This window comes from Thunnus maccoyii, chromosome 8 (assembly GCF_910596095.1).
Source record: "Thunnus maccoyii chromosome 8, fThuMac1.1, whole genome shotgun sequence".
NCBI lineage: Eukaryota > Metazoa > Chordata > Actinopteri > Scombriformes > Scombridae > Thunnus > Thunnus maccoyii.
Window position 1 is genome coordinate 19229628 of NC_056540.1, and position 24891 is coordinate 19254518.

At 37.3% G+C, this 24891-nt stretch overlaps 1 protein-coding gene across 6 annotated transcripts; it reads right to left on the bottom strand.

Annotated features, from left to right (window-relative positions):
* Positions 1–1093: 1093 nt before the first annotated feature.
* Positions 1094–24891, bottom strand: LOC121902120. Of its 6 annotated transcripts, none has more exons than XM_042419333.1 (9): positions 23895–24890; positions 23739–23813; positions 14773–15009; positions 14182–14406; positions 12301–12360; positions 10134–10193; positions 8308–8367; positions 7769–7830; positions 1094–2618 (listed from the first exon to the last, which is right to left on the bottom strand). In XM_042419333.1, exons 1-9 carry the CDS (start codon positions 23979–23981, stop codon positions 2609–2611), a joined length of 876 nt encoding a protein of 291 aa, XP_042275267.1. In that variant the 5' UTR covers positions 23982–24890; the 3' UTR covers positions 1094–2608. The 6 variants fall into 6 exon arrangements, with proteins under 6 accessions (XP_042275267.1, XP_042275269.1, XP_042275271.1 ...); XM_042419332.1 differs by lacking the exon at positions 1094–2618 and adding an exon at positions 7299–7367 and having other exon boundaries at positions 23895–24891; XM_042419335.1 differs by lacking the exon at positions 8308–8367 and having other exon boundaries at positions 23895–24889.

A 24891-nucleotide genomic window follows, 5' to 3' on the forward strand; every position in this document is an offset into this window, starting at 1 on the left:
GATTGTGAAGAAAACCAAATTGCAAGATGGATAAAAATTGAGCTCCAAAGTTTGGTTTTGATACTTAGCAGTCATGATGAAGTTAATGCAAAAATGTTATTGTTATTCTAAAATGCTCATAATGACAATGTTAACATGCTGATATTCAGGAGGTATAAATTTTCATGTCTGTCCACTCAGTAGTTGTTGAGATATTTCACCTTGCCATAAGGAAGTGGATTGGAGGGTTGTAGCATGTCTGCCACAGTGTCTTTTTTTATACTAACACTATATGTAGTTGGACATTTTCAAGTTCTACACATAGTGGTGATTATGCTCAAACACGTATTAAATGTAATTAAATGTAGACAAAATGTTTTTTAAAAAATTCTCAAAAACTGATAAATGTAGATAACGTGAATATAAATTTATATGAATATATGCAACAAAACTGTTAAAATGCATCAAATTAAATGTTTTAAATTTAGTGGACATGTTTAATTATGTAACACCTAATATTACACTGATTACATGTTAAATAATTGAAAATTATTTTGTGAATATTGAAACTGTATAGTAATAATTAAAAACATGCAATTTCCAGGCAAGTCACGAAAAAAGACTAAAAATGCCCCTAAAAAAAATCAATTTCAGGCAGAGAGAGAAATAGCAAAAAGTAGAAATCTTCCTCTCTACTGGCAGTTATTTCTTAGATGTTTGCAGTTTAAAACTGGTCTTGCTTCTCTTGTTCACTTTTATGCTAGTTCTAGCAATTGTCTATTTTCTTTCCTCTCCTCAAAATAGAGATTTACTTCTTGAACATTTGTTCAATGTAGCTATAAAGGGGTTGATTACACTTGCAACTCTTTTTAGGTGAAACCACCTAGTCTAGAGCCAGAATTCACCTTTGACCCATCAGTTTTGAGTAGTAACTGTGCAATAAACTTTGCTCATAGATTCGCTGCAGATACGTTAATGCAAATGAACCATTACCTGCTCATGCACCAGGGGGTGGTCATGTTTTGGTCTACTGTTGACTGGTTATGATGGACTCCAGAATCTAATGCAAGTGTCAATCTGGGCACTGTTTAGGAGTCTATAGGCCTCAGTCCAATGAAGTACCGTTCCCACTGGTTTGATGCTATTTAACAGTCCACAAGTACTGCTGTGTGAAGTAACTATGTCTACTACGCTACCTCCTGCCTACCAAAAATGTAGTTGAGAGCCCTGGATGAATCAAGAATCAGAACAAAAAAAGATGAGAAGTTTCTGTCTTTCAATAGTTTTATTTAACACAACAAGCAAACTATAAAATCTCAAAAGAGTATATTTTAATAAGCTAAAAATCTGCTCAAAAGTAAAAAAGAGTAAAAAAGTAAAAAACAAACAAACAAAAATCCCACAAACAACGGCCAAAAAAACGGACTAAAAAAAACTAACTAAAAACAGACATTTCCTCAGAGTTACATTTCCTTTAATACAGCTGCAGTTGAGGGAGGTCTTCACTATTCTTGTCCATCTTCTCGGTTTTCTCTCCCTTTTTCTCGTTTGCTGGACAGAATGCACTTTTGACCCCTGCTCTCCCCCAGTACTACAGCTCTCCTTACAAAAATATTGTGACCTTGTCTTTTTTCCTACTTGCCCAGGATATTCTGTTATCGTTTTTGTAAAGCATAACAGTTAATCCTCAACACTGCATTCATTTTCATCCTGACATAGTACATATAAAATACCAGGTTATTATGACTTGTTAATCACAAAATGGTCAACACTTGAACACATGTAAATTTAAATGTGTGCACAAATGTGAATGACACACAACAGGATTGTCATTTAAAGAACAGATCATCAGTATCAGTGCACTTAAATAAAAAAAGGCCCCACATCAAATCTAACTGGATCTCTTTCTCTGTCTCCACTGATAGACTTGTGTTTGGCTGTGTGATGATCTTGGCTGTTCTTTTTATTCTGTCCATTCACTTGTCTTGAACACCTACTGTACATGCATCCAAACTAGACACAAGCTGCTTACAAAACAGGCAATTTTTACAGCATTGCTAAATCTGTACTTAAACCGGGAAAATCTAAATTAATCATTTAAATTCTAAATATATCCTCTCCTTTGCCCAAATGCCTTTTGTACTTCCAGTCTAAGATTCATTCATCACAGAAGTCTCTTCCCATGTTGCCCATTAGAGGGCCTGCTGGGAGCACTGAGCTCTGCAGAAGATTATGATGACAGCTGAGGTCTGTTGGCTGATGAGTAGTTTGGAGATATTTACAGAATAAATGACCCATCTATGAATTCTTCTACAACAGTAAATGGGGAATAATAACCTTTGAATCTCTCAGAAGTTGTCCATTACAACAATGCAACTGCCAATAATTATCATTATTATCAATCAGTTATACAGGCCTACCAATAAAATGAAAACGAAAATGGCAACACAGCTGGCAGCCATTATTTTAATAAATTATACAACTGTGCTGATAATGGCCACTAGGAAAGATGGGCTGCCACTGGACTTATCCTGGCATGTAACTTTATTTCCTGTGGTAGGCACCTTCTCATGCTTGGTACCTTTCACTCTGGGACTGCAGGATTCATTTCAAGGACGGTTGATTCCAGTTACATTCTTCTGAAAAAAAAAAAACAAAGAAAGAAGAAGGTTTATTCCTGCAATTACACACTTTTGTTTTTTTTTTTTTTTGTCTGATTTACATGGTATAAAGATTGATTAAAATTGGACAAATGGTTTGCTGGCAGAATTACAGGACTGTTTTTAAAACACTGACATGAACCTGTTTAAGGAAGCTACAGCTAACATCTATGAGTACACAGGGACTGTAAGTTGCTACATTAACTGGTGCACCTCCATATGTGACCTCTCGAGAACATCCCTGTGTTTCCAAATCAGAAGTCACGGTTCAACAAATACATTTGTAACAGAATCAAAGAACAGAACAGAACTTCTATATCTGCGGATGAAACACAGTACCGGCACATTGCTGATCTACAGAAATCCATCAAAGTAGCAAAATGGGCCTACTCTCAAAAACTGGAAAACTGTTACCTTGGCAACAATACTTGCAGTATGTGGCAGGGTATACAGGCTGTCACAAACTACAGAGGTAACAGGTCCCCATGCAACAACCAGGACATCACCCTCCCAGACAAACTGAAGGCATTTTATGTGCAGTAGCCCAGGGCTTTTTAGCCCCAGGCTAAAGGCCAATAATTGACATACCTCATTTGACGCGCGTCATTTGATGTTCCTATGGTGCACTACAGGCATCAGATTTGAGATGCCAACACCACAGAACCAATACAGATTTTTTCTGTTGTTCTTTGTATTAACTGCTGCATTAGTTGGATATGATGAATGAATGAAAAGGACAAATGCAGAGGAGGTAAAATAACTAAGAGTGTCTGTTTCCACAGTAAATCATCTGTGAGTGTTTGATGGTTATTTATTTGTACTGTAGAACGTCGACTGCTGTGAAATAATCAGAATATAACATTTTATTTCTCTCATTCACCAGCTTTATTCTCACTACTGCTCACTCTCCTTGCTCGACCACCGCCACGCTGTCTCTCTCTCTCTCACTCACCAGCACTCAGCTGGCTTGGGCTATCTCTCTCGTTCTTGGTTGCAGAGAAAACAGCTTTGGTCGCTGGGTCCTCATTTGATGCTCCAAGTTCGAAACAAGGTTGGAGTACGGGTGTCAAGGAAGTTTGAGGCAGCTCATAACACTTTTGGTGTGTATTCGGCCATTTAAAACAATAGGTGTGCGTTCAAAAACGTGTGCATCAGATACTTTCAGTGCATTTGGGCCTTAAGAAAGCTTTCACACTGGCACAATCCTGGCACACTCCAAAGTAGGCTGACCCCAACTCTAGCCTAGGGCTTGCTGGACCTCTTCTAGAGCAGGATTAGCCCTGAGTTTGCGGGGTTATTCCCTGAAAATCAACTAAACATGGGGCTAAAAGTTCTCAGTGTGAAACGAGACTGAAGAAAATAGTGGAGCAGTCACACGTCATTCTTGCATGTAAACATTAGTCACATGTTCCAACGGACAGCTAACCCAGAGCTAGTGGAAAGTGCAGTGTGAATCGTATAGCCTTGGGTTTAGGTTAAACCTGGGTTAACAATCTATGTGTGAAAAGGGGCTAAGTTATCCCAGGGTCAACTACATCGAGTGCACATGTCTACACTGAGTGGTGCAGACTTGTGCTAAAATTAGCTAACTAACATGGCAGGTGAGCCAACTGTCAATCACAGCTGCCAATCAGTGCCCACATGGCAGACATCAAAGCTACTATTCGTCTTTATATCTTATTAACGGAGCAATTATTTCCAAATATATTCCACTTATTCCAGCACACTTATAAGAGGGCCCAAATTTAGAGATTGAGACCATAATGACTTGATGAAAAAATGTATTGACTTTCTAGAGAGAAGTTGACACTTCTTGAATGGGAGTCTATTGGAGCCAGGGATTTTTTGGAGCCAGCATCTAGTGATCGTCAGTGGGATTGCAATTTAAGGGACTTCCGCATTGACTTCAATTTCAAGCTGTGGTTGTTGCTGCTTGTTTACAAACAAGTTAACAATAAATACATGTATTCTTTATGCTATAAACCTTGGTGCTGTATTAGAAAAAAAAACTTGGCCAAGTAATTCCATATCAGCGCATCTCTGAATAATAGTGTAGCTCCTGGTAAATTAACACACACGACTCTGAACATGAATAAACATATCTGGAACAGCTCTAAGGTAGTTTTAAATTATTCCACTGTGTGTGCAAATGGTCCTGGTATCGAGGGCTACACACATGCACAAAAGCAACGCTGCTGAAAAAATATTCCAAGGGGAATCTGTAATATTTGTAGGCTACTGAATTTATTCATCTACTCTGGCTGATAAAAGTCAGCATCAACTACACACCATTTATTCTGTTGACAAACAAAACATATCTTTACTATTAACAATAAATTAGTTTCTATAAAACACAATGCTATTGATCCAACACCTGAGCAAATCAGCTCTTTGATCAGGTGACAGCCAGTTGTTTCCCATCATACACTGAGGTCTTGCAGTCGGTGGAACAACTGTGGCTCCTGGCTCCAAAAATGGCAGGCCTTAATTACATGAGGTTATCACTGTCTACATATACATGACGTCAGAGCAAGTCTGGATCAAATCCGACACATATATAGCTAGCATTGCATTGTGCAGTGATCGCTGGTGATCAATTCCGCGCTGTCTTGGCTCATCTCGAATGAGCCTAATGACATGTTATAATTGCTGATGAGAACGTAATAATTTTCAAAATACTGTTGTCCTTTTTCCTCACTATTTTAATGTGCCCTCTGCAACATGCCTGGCTGCCCTGGGTGAATTTTTAATAATGTGTGTTAAATTCCTGATTGAACAGTGTTACTTCATAAGAACGCACTCTATGGGACCCAATCTGGGTCCACCATGCTGAGCAGCAGAGGCAGAACTTGCTTCTCTATACAGGCTCTGGAACTGAGCAGTGGAGTGGACTAAGAGCTGGGGCTGGGGCCATGTCTCCCTGGCGGAGGCTAGGCAGTCAGCTTCTTTTTGCAGTCTGACTGCTTGGCTGATGGTGGAGCCGTGGACTGCTCTGAACTGCAGCAGGTGGAATGTGTCTCTAAGGCCGTTGACTCAGATAACTCTGGTGGCAGTTATCTAGGAAGCTCAGTGCTGCAGGATTTTTAACGTTAGCAAACCAGCTGGTTGACCAGCAAGCTGGGCACACTAATCTAGGATATCACGTTTATCTTCATGCTACGGTGTTGCAGGGCTGATTAGTTATCTACATCAATCCCAAACACCTGGAGAGGGTCCGATATGATAGCATCGCAGCTGTTGTCGGCAGAGGAAGGGTTATTCTTGTCTGACTCTGTTTGTCACTTACTTTTTTGCCCTGCTGACATCCTGCTGATTTTACTCTTTTCTTTTTACCTGTAATGCTCAACACTCCAGTTGATCTTGTTGTATTTCCTCTGACATGTTTGTTGTGGTCACTTTCCTCCTTCTATTCATGTTTTATGGTGGCTGGTAAACTATGAAGTGACTCACTACTACCTCCCACTGCAATAGAGTAGGATTAGTAGGATTAAATAAAAGTAAGAATTGTAATGCTTTGAAATCAAACTTTTCTTTTTTTTTTGATAAAGAATGTACTTTTTGTACATTAAAAGTGACATTGTTTTGCTTTTAAGGAACAAACTGTGAATCCAGGTGTAAAATAATCAGTATCTACTAGATTTGTAGGATAATGCTTTACTTAGGGTGCAAAAAAAGAGTAACTAATGTTTACGTCATCAGCAACAAATGAGTCATTACAAGTTTTTAGCCCCTAAGACGCTGGTTCTGAGTTAAACAGGAACATCTCTTCAAGAAAGTGGTCAGTAAATCAATTCATAGATTATTATGAATTAATGATTAGCTAATGATTCATTATTCCAAAATCTCTGAGTCCAGCACCATATTGTAAAGTGTTACGATAAATCTGCATTATTAAGTTTTCATGTATTCTACTAGCAATACCTAACTTAGCTTACCTAACTCAATTATATAAAGGTTACTGTTCAGTGACTTCAGCACATTCATTAAAGAGATTTATGATTTTTCCATCATAACAATAAATGCAATAACAAATTCCTGCAAATTCTTGAGATCTTGAAAGTTTTTAAAATCCCCACATTTCCATTAAAAAAATGGTGAAAACTGGAATTAAAAATCATCACAATGTTCAACACATGAATAATCCTGGTCAGAATAACATGTATGAGCAAAAGTTCAATAAAAATCAATATCCAAAGAATAAACCTCCTTGTAACTACGATCAATCAACTTTGCTTCTGTAGAAATTGTCTTCTCAGGCAGTGAATCACTCAGGTTACGTATCACTGCAATCAAACGTCCCCAAGTGACTGTTTTTATAAAGTTACCACAACTGGATCATCTCTAAATCTAATGATTTAGTTTATAGATCTTGTTGGCAATGCTACACAGCGTGTTACGAAGCACAAAGGTTATCTAATAGATTCATACAGAAATGCCTATGAATAGGCCATTGAGATCCCTGAGAGATTCTCAACAAATTTTGACTCTAATTGGACCTTATTAAACAGTATCATCATTGGTAAGTTCTTTAAATAGATGCATTTTTTGCGGATGACTTAAAATGTTTCTATGTTCTTTTTGAGAATGATAATACGATACCTGCAGACGTCCATATTCTTTAATTGTGGAGGTCTGCAAATTTGAAACATTGCGGTCTTCAACTGCATTGGTTGCTCGTGGCTTGTTGGTCTCTGCTAAACCTGACTTAATCACTTCCACTTTGGCCTCCTTCAATAACATAATGACAACCAGAAAGAAGATGCATTTTTAAAAGACAAGAAAAACGTGAAGGAAAGTAGAAAACAACACACATGCTGTACAATTTTAAGAAAGAAACATCTTGTGCAGCTTTTCCTACTTTCTTCTTCTACAGTGGCTGTATTGTGTGCTGTTGTAGATTTATCCACAGCTCCCACTACAGTTTCAGACAACAATAGCAACTCCTGCACAACTTGCACTATTATGTATGAAAGAAAATGGTGCTGATAGTGCGCACACAGCCACAGAGAACATGCTGAGCTCTTAAGTGAATGAGTTTAAATCAGTTAGTCACACAAAAATTAATATTGTCTTACTGTGGACACAGTCCTGCTCTTGACATGTAAAAAAAGATTAAAAAAAGAACCTACTCGTATTGAACGAAGACTCCAGAGAGAAGGACCTTGGTCCGGTTATTTTCAGTGTGGCGGTTCTTCAGAAAGAAGCACAAAATCAAATTGAGATGATGTTCACTGTATTCATAATGTATTGTAACGTTCCCAAGTGACCGTTTTTATAAAGTTACCACAACTAGATCATCTCTAACTCTAATGATTTAGTTTATAGATCTTTTGGCAATGCTACACAACATGTTACAAAGCACAACGGTTATCTAATAGATTCATACAGAAATGCCTATGAACAGGCCTTTGAGATCCCTGAGAGATTCTCAACAAAATTTAACTCAAATGGGACCTTATTAAACAGTATCATCATTGGTTAGTTCTTTAAAAAGATGCATTTCTTGCAGATTACTTGCTATTTTTCTTACTTCTTTTTGCAGAATGCTACAACTGTCATTTTGTAGCGAGTGAATGAGTTTAAATCAGTTAATCACACAAAAATGAATATTGTCTGACTGTAGACACAGTCCTGCTCTTGCCACATAAAAATTTAAAAAAGAACCTACTGGTGAAGGAGGAGGAGTTTCCTCAAGCTGCTCCGATGGGACAGTTTCAGGTCGACGAGCCTTCAGAAAGAAGCACAAAATTAAAATCAGATGATGTTCACTGTATTCATATTGTTAAATGTACATAAGCTGCAAACAATGTGTTCTTGTATAATGGAAGTGAGTGCAGCATATTGTGAAAGATGTATTTAGTACTTTTTAAGGGCAAGTGCTATCAATATGTGTGTGAACACAGTTGATGACTCAGCAGACTGAGTTTTCATGCAGACTACTAGTAACACCTAACTTATCAATTACATAAAGGTTATTGTTCAGCGACTTCAGCACATTCATTAAAGAGATTTATGATCTTTCATCACAACAATGAATGTAATAACTAATTTCTGTAAAATCATGAGATATTGAAAGTTTTTAAAATCCTCACATTTCCATTAAAAAAATGGTGAAAACTGGAATTAAAAATCATCACAATGTTCAACACATGAATAATCCTGGTCAGAATAACATGCATGAGCAAAAGTTAAATAAAAATCAATATCCAAAGAATAAACCTCCTTGTAACTACGATCAATCAACTTTGCTTCTGTAGAAATTGTCTTCTCAGGCAGTGAATCACTCAGGTTACGTATCACTGCAATCAAACGTCCCCAAGTGACTGTTTTTATAAAGTTACCACAACTGGATCATCTCTAACTCTAATGATTTAGTTTATAGATCTTTTGGCAATGCTACACAGCGTGTTACGAAGCACAAAGGTTATCTAATAGATTCATACAGAAATGCCTATGAACAGGCCATTGAGATCCCTGAGAGATTCTCAACAAATTTTGACTCTAATTGGACCTTATTAAACAGTATCATCATTGGTAAGTTCTTTAGATAGATGCATTTTTTGCAGAAGGCTACAACTGTCATTTTGGTCAGTAATGATAATAAAACTGGAGATCCTGGAGAGACGAACCAATGAACTTCCCATTATTAAACATCACACAGTCTGAAAAAGGGAGGAAGGAAAAAGCTGAGAAGCTTTAGTATCAACTTCTCACTTAGAAATACTGCAAAATACTGACTGGGATATGAATGAAATGAAAGTCAACAGAAATACTTGTTGTAGAAAGTTTGAATATTCATCAAAATACCAATTTTACTGATAAAACATGTGACATGTAAACAATGTGATTCTGCTTCACACAGACCCAACTGTCAACATATTCATGAAGTTTAATGACATATTTGGAAAGTTATTAGTTAATTATAGTAAATTGAATTAGTAAATAATAAATAGTAAATTTGTAATTTATATTGTACACAAAAGGAGCAGCCCCTTGTGTGTCTCTTGAAATTTGAAACATTGCAGTCTTCAACTGCAATGATTGCTCGCGGCTTGTTGGTCTCTGCTAAACCTGACTTAATCACTTCCAGTTTGGCCTCCTTCAATAACATAATGACAACCAGGAAGAAGATGCATTTTTAAAAGACAAGAAGAACGTGAAGGAAAGTAGAAAACAACACACATGCTGTACAATTTTAAGAAAGAAACATCTTGTGCAGCTTTTCCTACTTTCTTCTTCTACAGTGGCCGTATTGTGTGCTGTTGTAGATGTATCCACAGCTCCCACTACAGTTTCAGACAACAATAGCAACTCCTGCACAACTTGCACTATTATGTATGAAAGAAAATGGTGCTGATAGTGCGCACAGCCACAGAGAACATGCTGAGCTCTTAAGTGAATGAGTTTAAATCAGTTAGTCACACAAAAATGAATATTGTCTGACTGTAGACACAGTCCTGCTCTTGCCACATAAAAATTTAAAAAAGAACCTACTGGTGAAGGAGGAGGAGTTTCCTCAAGCTGCTCGGATGGGACATTTTCAGGTCGACGAGCCTTCAGAAAGAAACACAAAATTAAAATCAGATGATGTTCACTGTATTCATATTGTTAAATGTACATAAGCTGCAAACAATGTGTTCTTGTATAATGGAAGTGAGTACAGCATATTGTGAAAGATGTATTTAGTACTTTTTAAGAGCAAATGCTATCAATATGTGTGTGAACACAGTTGATGACTCAGCATACTGAGTTTTCATGTAAACTACTAGTAATACCTAACTTATCAATTACATAAAGGTTACTGTTCAGCGACTTCAGCACATTCATTAAAGAGATTTATGATCTTTCATCACAACAATGAATGTAATAACTAATTTCTGCAAAATCATGAGATCTTGAAAGTTTTTAAAATCCCCACATTTCCATTAAAAAATGGTGAAAACTGGAATTAAAAATCATCACAATGTTCAACACATGAATAATCCTGGTCAGAATAACATGTATGAGCAAAAGTTCAATAAAAATCAATATCCAAAGAATAAACCTCCTTGTAACTACGATCAATCAACTTTGCTTCTGTAGAAATTGTCTTCTCAGGCAGTGAATCACTCAGGTTACGTATCACTGCAATCAAACGTCCCCAAGTGACTGTTTTTATAAAGTTACCACAACTGGATCATCTCTAACTCTAATGATTTAGTTTATAGATCTTTTGGCAATGCTACACAGCGTGTTACGAAGCACAAAGGTTATCTAATAGATTCATACAGAAATGCCTATGAACAGGCCATTGAGATCCCTGAGAGATTCTCAACAAATTTTGACTCTAATTGGACCTTATTAAACAGTATCATCATTGGTAAGTTCTTTAGATAGATGCATTTTTTGCAGAAGGCTACAACTGTCATTTTGGTCAGTAATGATAATAAAACTGGAGATCCTGGAGAGACGAACCAATGAACTTCCCATTATTAAACATCACACAGTCTGAAAAAGGGAGGAAGGAAAAAGCTGAGAAGCTTTAGTATCAACTTCTCACTTAGAAATACTGCAAAATACTGACTGAGATATGAATGAAATGAAAGTCAACAGAAATACTTGTTGTAGAAAGTTTGAACATTCATCAAAATACCAATTTTACTGATAAAACATGTGACATGTAAACAATGTGATTCTGCTTCACACAGACCCAACTGTCAACATATTCATGAAGTTTAATGACATATTTGGAAAGTTATTAGTTATGTATAGTAAATTAAATTAGTAAATAATAAATAGTAAATTTGTAATTTATATTGTACACAAAAGGAGCAGCCCCTTGTGTTGTTTTAGGCACAGATGAAAGACGATCCAGGAAGGCTGGTTTTAGTAACAGATACATGAGTTTGGAGACTAATCAGACCATAAGGCACGTCACAATGGTTCATAGTGTTATGAAGCAGGATTCTACAATTGTAGAAAATTATCACAGCAGCTATTGTTTCATCTTTTATCATGATGACTGTGAGTTAAACAGTAGAGAAATGGCGTTTTCATCATGAAGCAATCTTCCAGGAATGTATGTTTGCATGTGTTTGACTGGCCAGTCCAGCCTCTTGCCAGATGATGATGTGTTGCTGCAGACCTCCATATTCTTTAATTGTGGAGGTCTGCAGATCCTGTTGATGTCTCTTGAAATTTGAAACATTGCGGTCTTCAACTGCATTGATTGCTCGCGGCTTGTGGGCCTCTGCTTAACCTGACTTAATCACTTCCAGTTTGGCCTCCTTCAATAACATAATGACAACCAGAAAGAAGATGCATTTTTAAGAGACAAGAAGAACGTGAAGGAAAGTAGAAAACAACACACGTGCTGTACAATTTTAAGAAAGAAACATCTTGTGCAGCTTTTCCTACTTTCTTCTTCTACAGTGGCTGTATTGTGTGCTGTTGTAGATGTATCCACAGCTCCCACCACAGTTTCAGACAACAATAGCACCTCCTGCACAACTTGTACTACTATGTATGAAAGAAAATGGTGCTGATAGTGCGCACAGCCACAGAGAACATGCTGAGCTCTTAAGTGAATGAGTTTAAATCAGTTAGTCATGCAAAAATGAATATTGTCTGACTGTGGACACAGTCCTGCTCTTGCCACATAAAAAATTAGAAAAGAACCTACTGGTGAAGGAGGAGGAGTTTCCTCAATCTGCTCGGATGGGACATTTTCAGGTCGACGAGCCTTCAGAAAGAAGCACAAAATTAAAATCAGATGATGTTCACTGTATTCATATTGTTAAATGTACATAAGCTGCAAACAATGTGTTCTTGTATAATGGAAGTGAGTACAGCATATTGTGAAAGATGTATTTAGCACTTTTTGAGGGCAAGTGCTATCAATATGTGTGTGAACACAGTTGATGACTCAGCAGACTGAGTTTTCATGTAGACTACTAGTAATACCTAACTTATCAATTATATAAAGGTTACTGTTCAGCGACTTCAGCACATTCATTAAAGAGATTTATGATCTTTCATCACAACAATGAATGTAATAACTAATTTCTGCAAAATCATGAGATCTTGAAAGTTTTTAAAATCCCCACATTTCCATTAAAAAATGGTGAAAACTGGAATTAAAAATCATCACAATGTTCAACATATGAATAATCCTGGTCAGAATAACATGTATGAGCAAAAGTTAAATAAAAATCAATATCCAAAGAATAAACCTCCTTGTAACTACAATGAATCAACTTTGCTTCTGTAGAAATTGTCTTCTCAGGCAGTGAATCACTCAGGTTACGTATCACTGCAATCAAACGTCCCCAAGTGACCGTTTTTATAAAGTTACCACAACTGGATGATCTCTAAATCTAATGATTTAGTTTATAGATCTTTTGGCAATGCTACACAGCGTGTTACGAAGCACGAAGGTTATCTAATAGATTCATACAGAAATGCCTATGAATAGGCCATTGAGATCCCTGAGAGATTCTCAACAAATTTTGACTCTAATTGGACCTTATTAAACAGTATCATCATTGGTAAGTTCTTTAGATAGATGCATTTTTTGCAGAAGGCTACAACTGTCATTTTGGTCAGTAATGATAATAAAACTGGAGATCCTGGAGAGACGAACCAATGAACTTCCCATTATTAAACATCACACAGTCTGAAAAAGGGAGGAAGGAAAAAGCTGAGAAGCTTTAGTATCAACTTCTCACTTAGAAATACTGCAAAATACTGACTGAGATATGAATGAAATGAAAGTCAACAGAAATACTTGTTGTAGAAAGTTTGAATATTCATCAAAATACCAATTTTACCGATAAAACATGTGACATGTAGACAATGTGATTCTGCTTCACACAGACCCAACTGTCAACATATTCATGTCCTCCAAAGGATGAATCACGTTCCCAAAGGAACCTGTGATTCTATACTGGAGCCTTCTGCGTTGGCACAATCATTGAGCCAACACAGCTGTCCCATTCAGATGAATGATGTGGTGCATCTTTTTACACAGTGCTGTTTTCTGTCTGAACACACTCTAAAGCTTGCAGCATAGTTCTTGCACTGGGCTCAACACAAAGAGGCACAAAATCTGCAGACCTCCATAATCATTTGATGTCTCTTGAAATTTGAAACATTGCAGGCTTCAGCTGCGTCAATTGCTCGCAGCTTGATGGTCTCTGGTAGACCTGACCTAATCAATTCCAGTTTGGCCTCCTTCAATAACATATAATGACAACCAGAAATAAGACATATATTCTACAGTGGCCCAATTGTGTGCTGTTGTAGATGTATCCATGGCTCCCACTACAGTTTCAGACAACAATATAAACTCCTGCACAACTTGCACTAATATGTATGAAACAAATGGTGCTGATAGTGCACACAGTCGCAGAGTAGGAATATTCACTCCTATCATTCCTGTCTAATGGTACAGTGTGTGTATATTAGTATCTTTTGTGACCTTGTAATGTGGTTTGTTTTTAGACTCATGATCTGTGGCCTGACCAAACCAAACAGAGTAGCAATGTCATGAAAGTAAACTCACCCTGTACATGATCTGTGTCAGTGTCTTCCTGGACTGTTTGAATAACTTTTCAAGGGAAATCAAATCCTTGTGGTGGGTTTGGAGTCTGTCTTCAATGTGCCTCTTGAAATTTAGGGTTCGGTTAAAGCTTCTCCACTGATTATTAAGAAAATCAAAGCCAAGGTCTTCAGGTGTTGATGAGATGTTGGGACAAGACTTGAAACGCCACGGCCGTCTTGCTCTCACCTAAATTTAACAGGAAGAAGAGGGAAATTATGAGGCTCTGAAGATCTGTCAGTAGATATCTCTTTGTTTTAAGACATGACTGGCTACAATTCAGCAAACATCTACATAATTAAATTGATTGTAACGTTACAACTTAGAAAAAACCATTAGACACAAGCGCTAGAAAAAAAGATTAGGATGACAGATTATATACTTGGGTTTTTTCCTTCAAAATATCCTCAAAAATAAGGTGAATCATACAAATTATAGTATGATGAACAGAAAATATGAATTATATTATAATAAATGACAGTGTTAACATGCATGAAGTTTTTAAGTAAACAAACAAACAAAAAAAAAACAGAATAAGAATACAATCATTTTTACCGGGTGCCGTGTTGAGATACTAGGCATCATTCTCCTTGGGAATTCTTCCATTGACCTTCCTGTCAGGGTTTCGAAGGCGGTTCTCAACCTTGTTTGAAAGTTTTCCAAGCGTTCACGTAGTTCTTCAACATTTCTGAAACACTGTGACCTGCTGTTCCTCATTTCTAAAATATCTATCTTTGTTCTTTGAATGTTTTCTTCCAGCACAAGAGACTGTTCCTCTAGCTCCAACAATCCCTACAAAATAAATGACAAAATACGCGTTTAGTCTTCGCACCACAGAACAACACACAACCATTTTCTGATTGAACGCCTCCATCAGCAATACTCAGCAGGACAAAATAATTTGTGTGGTTTAGGTTAAAATAAGTATTTTGTTAAGGTTAGGGATCGTTGTTTGGGTTAAAATGACTACTTCCTTAAAGCTATAATATGTAACTATTCCACATTAAAATGTCTAAAAACAACTAGACCTATGTTATATATTTTGTTGAGTTGTGTACTTACATTATTCCAAATGTTTCCAACAATTTTCAAACCCAGAGAAATCTGTAATTTTAATCAAGGTAATGGACTGTTTCATTTGGTCACCTGTCAATGGCGTCATACCCCTCTACCAAAGAGTATAGTGCACAAGATGCATGCGTTGGCGTGGTGTTTGTCTGCTACAATTGCGTCTACCAAAGACTAACTTGCACACATACAAGATAATACATCAGCGTTGTGGTTGTTCGACATGTCTTTTAACCAGATGAAGGATTTTATTTATCGGACGTCTGAATCTTAAATTAACAGAGAAATAAACTGGGCAAACGATAGCAGCAGTTCGGCTAACAGCCCCTCCAGGAAGTCCAATGCTCGCCGAATATTGTCGGAGAAACATTGATTTTTTTTTTAAGTGAAACAGCTTTATTCAGTATTTTTACCGATTTTAATCTGCGTGTTTGTTTTTCGAGAGGAGGAGAGCTCTGCGGATAATTCGGTTCCGGGTAAAAACATCCTGAATGATTAACACTGGAGTTATCCTATCCCGGAGAAGCTGGTTGCTTAACAATGAAGACAACAACTCCCATGATCCCTTGCTACTTCACACCGTCATCACACTCCGTCTTTTGTTATTGTTTTGATTTAGAGACCCCTAGCGGCTGAAATTACATATTGTGTGTTTATGGCTAGGTGTTATCATAGTTACAGTAGTGGTTAAGGTCAGGGGTCGATCATGGAAACAGTCCAACCAATAGTTTTACACTATTCCACTGATTTACTGGTGGCTGTAAAGCACCGATAAACACAGCAACACACCAACAAAGGCAGAGAGGAAAAAGCTAGTAAACATGGATGTAAACAATGAAGGATTTAAAATAGCCTACTTTAAAAAAAATCAGTTTTTCAAATTATTTATGAAAAACTTTGATTCGACACATTTATTAGATCACCAGGATACACACAATACATTTTGTTGAATAAAAGTGAATGTAAACATAACTTTTGTTTGTTCACAGGAAAACTTCACAGGGTACCTTTTATCTTGGTGAGTACAATGCTATTATTACCAGTAGGAATAAACCAAATTGTAATAATCCATTTGTTAGATCACAAGGGCAATGAGTTTGGTGAGTAACAGTGAATGTAAACACAACTTTTGTTTGTTTACAATAAAACTCCACAGCCCTTTAAAGTCATCTGAGTTCCTAATTTGCTCCCATCATAATTACCACAGCCACTAAAAGGCTTTGGTCACTTCAAGGTCAATATGTTGTTTTGGGTCAGTCTGGGTTGATTTGAATAGTTTTATTGTTATAAAAAAACGTTTCTCCTTTGGCTCCATATTGTAGCCATAAAATAAGCTACATTATGTATACAGCAAATCCCCCCACAGGTGTATACGCACCACCTCTGTCTGCCAATTGATAGCCTACCTATGTACGTTATTCTGTTTTTTAACCCTCAAATTTCCAAAATGTTGATTGGGTGAACGAAATTATGGTTTGGTCCTTGGTTGACTGGTATGTACTAAATTAAAATATTAGCAGATAAAACTTGTCTAACAGGTTCAGAACAAAAACTGAGACAGTTCCCATGTTTGTTACAAACAAATGCAGTCAGGAACAATGGCACCTGGCCTTCTTTCAGCAGGGAGACGTTAGTTAATTGTGGACTCCCATTTGATGAAGATTCGTCAGTTAAGTTATTTTGACGACCAGAGGGTTAAAGTAAATGGGGACATTTACTCAAGTACTGTACTTAAGTAAAATTTTGAGGTACTTGTACTTTACTTGATTATTTCCATTTGATACTACTTTATACTTCTACTCCACTACATTTCAGAGGGAAATATTATACTTTCTGCTCCACTACATTTATTTGACAGCTTTAGTTACTTTTCAGATGAAGAATTGACACAATGGATAATATAACAAGTTTTTAAAATACAACACACTGTTAAAGATGAAACCAGTGGTTTCCAACCTTTTTGAGTTTTGACGTCTTACAAAAAGCAGTGTGTAGTCGGGGTCACATTTCAGATGTCTATGAGTTGTTAACAGCTCCACCAAATAGTGATTTTTCCCTCTAAACTTCTCACATGGTTTAATTTCAATAAATGTTCAAATAATCCAATATTTCACCACAAATCAAAGATTAGAGAAAAAGTCCAAAAACTGAAAACAGATTTGTATATCAGAACTTTGTTTTTTCTTCTTTCCTCTCCCATTACTCATCTCACGACCCCTCAGGTTTATCTATTGACCCTTTGGAGGGGCCCAACCCCTAGGTTGGGAACCACTGGACTAAACTAACTAACTGTATATAAAGTAGTTGAAACTAGCTCCACCTCCAGCAGCTACAACAGTAACATGCTGATTACACACTGCTGCGTCAGTATTAATAATCTAATGATGTCATATATAATTAAAGCTGCAAACAGGATTGAACGAGCCTTCACGCCCTTGCGCACGTTGGGCCGCGGCGCAATTGAAGGGCTTCTGTGATGGGCATGTAGATGTCTTCAGACCCGGGCTGTTTTCAGACAGTGCAAGAAGGAGATAAACATCACTTCCTTTGTCCACTGTTTTGCCCGCTGTTGGGGCTGCTTTACTGAAATTTCGTAGGGGGCGCTATTCAGCCAGTTTGCATCACTGATGGAATATTGTCATGTACACATGTTCAGACCGGGAGTCTTATAAAACATGTAAAGTTTGGTGCAGACTGGAGCATTTACAATAAAGTTCTAGCAACTTCCTCTGTCATGGCGAAACATCAAATCTCAACAGTTTGAGGATGAGAATTTTTTGCAGGGTGAGACATGTCTGCCTTGCTCACACCTGTGTCATAAAAATCATGCAAGTTTTGTGCCCATTCACTTAAATTTCAATTAGTAAACTGAAAACCCTTGATGAGTTTGTGTGTAAAACAAATTAATTTCCTAATTTTCATCAAGTCTATTTTTAGGAATGTAAAGACTTTTAACTAGGGATGCACGACATTGGATTTTTGCCGATATCCGATATGCTGATATTTCCAACTCATTGTGGCCGATTGCCGATGCCGATATATGCACATATTTTTACCAGCTGGCTGAGGAGGCTATTATGCATGCAAGCATAGATTATACTATGATCAAGAAAGACAACATATGAAGGAAGAACTTAGGGAGACTGGAGTTCAGTAGCTCAGGATTATATAGGCTTTAGTCTTTCTTGATAATTAGTACAATATATGATTGCATGTGTAATAGTCTCCTCAGCCAAGTGGAAAAAATATGTGCATATATCAACATCGGCAATTGGCAAAAATGACAGTCAAAAAGTAATCGTGTTAAATAATTGTGATCCAATATTGAACAAAAATAATTGTGATTATGATTTTTGCCATAATTGAGCACCCCTAAAAACAACATAAATTGTGATTTACACACACACACACACACAAAAAGTTTAAATATGTATGTGATAAATTGTAAATATGTATGTAATGAAATGTTTTCTTTAAGAAACTGTTACTTGAACATTTTTCAGTGTGCTCCTAAAGTTATATGTGTGCTCCTATTTTTTTTTTATTAAGGAGCACATGTACTCTTTGAAAAAAAAGTAAGGATTGAACACTGCTGTCAGATGTGTAGAAACACTAAGTAACTGGAGTGTGGCGCAGTCCAAGGGCTTCTGTCACAGGCATGTAGATGTTTTCAGACCTGGGCTGATAGGCCTGACTTCACCCATCCCCCCCTCTCATTCTCTCTCTCTCCCTCTCAGCTGGAGAGAAGGATTTCAGAGTACTCTTTTTGTGAAATATCCTCATAAATCCCATGACTTGCCAAATCTTACATTAAAAATCACATTTTTTGTAGGAATTTTCGTCGCGAATCCATTGATACAGGTTTGAAAGTGGTCAGACTTATAGTTTAGACGCCAGACGCCCCAGTTTGGCACAAAGTCCATGCCCAGAGATTGCCTCCCCACTGGTTTACATTGTAAGGTGTGATGTCGCACTCCAACTTTCAGGGCTTACTAGATCTAAACGCCCTAGGAGGAGATAGCGTTTGATCAGGGTCCAAAATTGGCGCAAAGTCATACTTTTTATGAGCATACTGCGGACTTCCTGTTGGATTTAGGTCAGGGGTGTCAGCGTATGATTTGTAGGTCTTGATGAGACGAATAATTGAGTTTTGGTTCGCTCTCTCTATGACATTCCTACGGGCCGTGGCGGCCATTTTAGATACATAGTTGGCGCTCTCGAGCACATTTTAGCACATTCGGGGGTTAATATTTACATTTTGTCAAGTTTTTCACCAGACCTGATGTGCGTGCCAAATTTGGTGAGTTTTTGAGCATGTTTAGGGGGTCAAATTTAGGGTTGAAGTGGCGTATTAATAAAGAATAATAATAAGAAAGAAACAAACACACGAAATACAATAACCGTTCGAGTTATTACAAAGTTTTTAATAACTTTTGTTCAGCACAGTGTGATAAGTCATGTATTAAAGTTTGAAGCCGATACCATTAACGCCCTAGGAGGAGATAGCGTTTATTCAAGGTCCAAAATTGGCACAAAGTTGTACTTTGATGAGCACACTGCGGACTTCCTGTTCGATTTAGGTCAGGGGTGTCAGTGTATGATTTGTAGGTCTTGATGAGACGAATAATTGAGTTTTGGTTCGATCTCTCTACGACATTCCTACGGGCTGTGGCCGCCATTTTAGATACATAGGCGCTATAGAGCACATTTTAGCACATTGGGGGATAATTTTTTACATTTTATCATATTTTTCAAGAGATCTGATGTGCGTGCCAAATTTGGTGAGTTTTTGAGCATGTTTAGGGGGTCAAATTTAGGTCTGAAGTGGCGAGATAATAAAGAAAGAAAGAAAGACAGAAAGAAAGAAAGAAAGAAACAGAACAGATACAAGAGGGTCTTCGCCCCTTTGGGGCTCAGGCCCTAACAATAGGGTCCTCGCCCTTTGCAAAGGCAAAGGGCAAAAGGCAGAGGACTACTGTTTTACAGTAGTCCTCTGCCTTTTGGGCTCAGTCCCTAATAATGTCCCTAACAGCCCCTCATAACTCTATGCTCAGGCCTTAATAAATAATGGTGTGATGGAAAAGCAAAGCTCTGAACAACTGTCCATCAGTCAGGTGAATCATCCTGAACTTCTGTGAATTCAAAATAGTTAAAAGAAAACTAACAAATATGTCATCATTCAATCAGGAATAAAAAAGCCCTCAGCCATTATACTGTATATGATACACTGAAGACAGTTATAAGGTGAAGTCAGTGGCTTTCAATATGCTGTTTCTCACTCTTTGACTTTCCTGCGTCTTTCTAACCACAACCAGTGTGACATTTTATCTCAGCAGCCGCAGGTGAGCAGAAAGAGAAACTAAATGACATTTGAAAAGTGAGCGTAGGAATGAACTCTTGTCTCTCTCATGGTAACTGATTGTAAGATTGACTGAGTTTGAGATTTTCATCTTTTCAGAGATTACATTTATCTGAAGAGACCCTTTCACCTCATCACTGCAAAACATTTTTTCCTTTAATTTTTAAATGTTAAATCTCTGTTGAGCTGTTCTGGAGCTCTGGAAGAAAGTTGCATATACATGTACCATTTATTCAGGTGGTATTTTAAAATTACACAAGTTAAAGCTACTGAACAACATAATATTCAATTAGTCAATAACAGGCAGACATAAAATTGATCTGTACAGACTAATGCAGGCTAATCTGGTCATAGTTAAAGTAAACTGGCAACTCTGTGTATCTTCATTTTTAATCAGTTGATCTATAATCTCTTTGGTAATTAAAAAAATACCTTTTAAGATGTTGGAAATTTCAACTGAATTCACACTGGAAACCTCACGTGGTGTTTTGAAGTGCAGCCTCAGAGAGCTGATTAACTGTAGACTCTGACCAGCCTTTCTTGTTAAATTAATGATCATTTTTATAATCTAATATTAGTTTTGATGTCAGTATTACATTCATGTCAATTTTTTTTATCTCATCTTATTCATTGTGTTTACATAAAAAGGATTTTTTTTGTTTGTTTGTCAGAAGCTGAATTATGTTCTTTGCTTTCCAGCACATTCACACACATCCATGTGTTACTCAAGCATGTTTCATTGAAATTACCTCCCCATGACTGTAATAAGAGAAGTAAGATCAATGGATGCAACACCCTGGCAGTCTGAAAAATGACAAGAAAGATTTGTACTTATTAAGATTATACAAATCAAGGATACAATAAGTCTTCTCTTGGTGGAAAATGATAAAGAGGAAATCTTCAAACAAATACAGTAATAATGTTTATAAAGATTATTACTTTGCTTCTTCTGTTTCTCTAGTTTTTCTTCTTTGTGTCTGAGTCTCTCTCTTAGAGCTTTGCAGAGGGTGTTGTTAGGTGTGACTTCCTGTCCAACTAAACCACAGAGGAAATAAGAGCTTGTTTGACAAGAACTAGTCCTGCGCAGATTACTGGAAAGCACGTGACAATACATGCATGTTGGAACTATAATATGCATGCATTGTCACGTATTCAGTTTTCACAGTGAGGCGCCACAGCTTCTCTCCGCCAACCAGAAAATGAATATACAGTTCTGAAAGTCTATGTCTAAAATATAGTGGAAGGGTAACTTGTGTTGTATAGGTTTTCTTTTATTATCTTAGATCTGTTCTGTCTTGTGTTTTGAAGTTCTTTATTTTAGGAATTTCGTGTTGAAAAAGCTGTAAATGTGAAGGGTACTCACTTGATTTTGTCTAACTCAGGCTATTGAACCTTCATTCTAGCCTAAGTTGAATTTAACTGCATTTTTTCACAAAACAGGGACTGAATATTTGACTCCCATCACTTACATTTCAGTCTGGCAGTACTTCAGGGCAAGTATGAACAGGAGGAACAATTACAGGGACCAATAAATATTTCAATGTACATATGGGCTTCTGAGTTTTCGGTTAAGAATTACTGTCACTTAGGAAGACTGGAGTTCAGTGGCTCAGCATTAAAGTTCTTCCCTCATATAGGCTAATGTCTTTCTTGATCATTAGTACAATATATGATTGCATGTGTAATAGTCTCCTCAGCCAACTGGGAAAAAATATGTGCATATATGAACATCGGCAATTGGCAAAAATGACAGTCAAAAAGTAATCGTGTTAAATAATTGTGATCCAATATTGAACAAAAATAATTGTGATTATGATTTTTGCCATAATTGAGCACCCCTAAAAACAACATAAATTGTGATTTACACACACACACACACACACACACACACACACACACACACACACACACACACACAGAGTTTAAATATGTATGTGATAAATTGTAAATATGTATGTAATAAATTGTTTTCTTCAAGAAACTGTTACTTGAACATTTTTCAGTGTGCTCCTAAAGTTATATGTGTGCTCCTATTTTTTTTTCATTTAGGAGCACATGTACTCCTTGAAAAAAAAGTGGTCAGACTTAAAGTTTAGACGTCAGACGCCCCAGTTTGGCACAAAGTCCATGCCCAGAGATTGCCTCCCCACTGGTTTACATTGTAAGGTGTGATGTCGCACTCCAACTTTCAGGGCTTACTAGATCTAAACCGTTCGAGTTATTACAAAGTTTTTAATAACTTTTGTTCAGCACAGTGTGATAAGTCATGTATTAAAGTTTGAAGCCGATACCATTAACGCCCTAGGAGGAGATAGCGTTTATTCAAGGTCCAAAATTGGCACAAAGTTGTACTTTGATGAGCACACTGTGGACTTCCTGTTGGATTTAGGTCAGGGGTGTCATTGTACGATTTGTAGGTCTTGATGAGACGAATAAATTGAGTTTTGGTTCGATCTCTCTATGACATTCCTACGGGCTGTGGCCGCCATTTTAGATACATAGGTGGCGCTATAGAGCACATTTTGGCACTTTGGGGGTTAATATTTTTCAAATTTTTCACCAGACCTGATGTGCGTGCCAAATTTGGTGAGTTTTTGAGCATGTTTAGGGGGTCAAGGCCCTAATAATTTATCAGTCAGAGGGACTAAGCCACTACTTTTACTGCAATACTTTAACTACTTTTTGCTGCTAATACTTATGTGCTTTTTCATGCAGGACTTTTACTTGTAATGGTTATTTTTACATAGCTGTATTGGTACTTTTACTCAAGTAAAGGATCTGAATACTTCTTCCACCACTGTTGATTAACTCCATCGCCCATATACAGATTCACTTGAAATACTCTCCCGAGAGAGAAAGAGAGAGACGATCGCACAAAAGAGTTGGCGAACATAGGAGCAAAACAAAAAAACCCGAAACTAGACTAACTTGACTTCGGTAAGTCAAGACTTACTTGACTTTAGTAATTAGATTAAAAAAACAAGTAGTTTAGGTAGTGCTTATACCAAGCATGTTGCACCTGATGAACGGTAGCCTACAGGTTTTCGCTAAATGACAGGTGGTATATTATTATTATTTACGTTGACTGGCCTACCTGAATAAAGTCCTCCGATTCCATTTCCTGCGGGTCCATCAGTGCTGTAGGCAGACTCTCGTAGTCGTTCATATTCTGAGGACACAGATTACAAGGTTTTACCTCTTCTGTCTTCAATAAACATGTAAATGTGAAAGAGCGTTATTAAAGGCCTACCATCCTTTGGTTTTCGTCAAAGGGTCTGAACTGCTCTCGAAGAAGTAGGAACATTGACAGAAAACTGTGATATATGTCATAATTCATCCTCTCCTTTTTCAAGAAAAAAAATGACGTATTGATCGGTTGCACAGAAAGACTTTCTTTTGTTTATCAGCAGTTGCCTTTTGATCGACTGAGGGGAAGTTAAAGTATTCCGGTTTGATCAGGTTTGTAAGCCGTCACATGTCGCTGAGATCTAAGAATGAATAAACTTTCATTTTCACTTTGGTCGAGCATTACTTTTGTTGACGGCCAAATGACTTGATGTATAAAAACTGTGCTAAATGTGATTGTAAAGTTTAAGTTTTTTTAGGAGTAAAATCTTTTCAAGTGTTTTTAGTAATAAATGCTTTCATGTTTCAATATGAAGCATATCCTCCCAACATTTTTGGCATGTTGTATCACTGTCTGACCACTGAGATCAAGGTGATCGTCAAAGTAATTTTGTTTTGAGAAGGGGCCACTTGATCACCTCTTATTGTGTCAGTATTATGAAGGACACTATGATTTTCTGAGGTGACCCTATGCTTATGCAGACCCTGGAACCAGCCTTGCGCTGAGGGTAACCTTGGTCCTGGCTCTTGTCCTGTAGTGGGCCAGGCCATAACAGGCTCAGGGTCAGGTGAAACGAAGACAAATAGTCCTCTGTCTCAGGACACCATCAGGCTCATTATATGGGGAAACTGTTTATGTTTTAAAAAATGAAGGCAGTTGATGCCAGATGTTACCACTGGTACATCTAACTCAGCGTAGAGTCTAGTACATGAGTCATGGACTGAGTCCATCCACGGGGCTTCAACTTTGTTAATGGCTGCATCATCATCTCTCCACAGTGCAGAGGAGTAATACTGTCTGGCTGCAGGATATAGTCAAGTAAAAAGTGTTTCTTTTGAAATGGGGACCATTATAGATAAACTCTTTTGCCACATGGACTCAATGAGGTTGTCTACTAGAT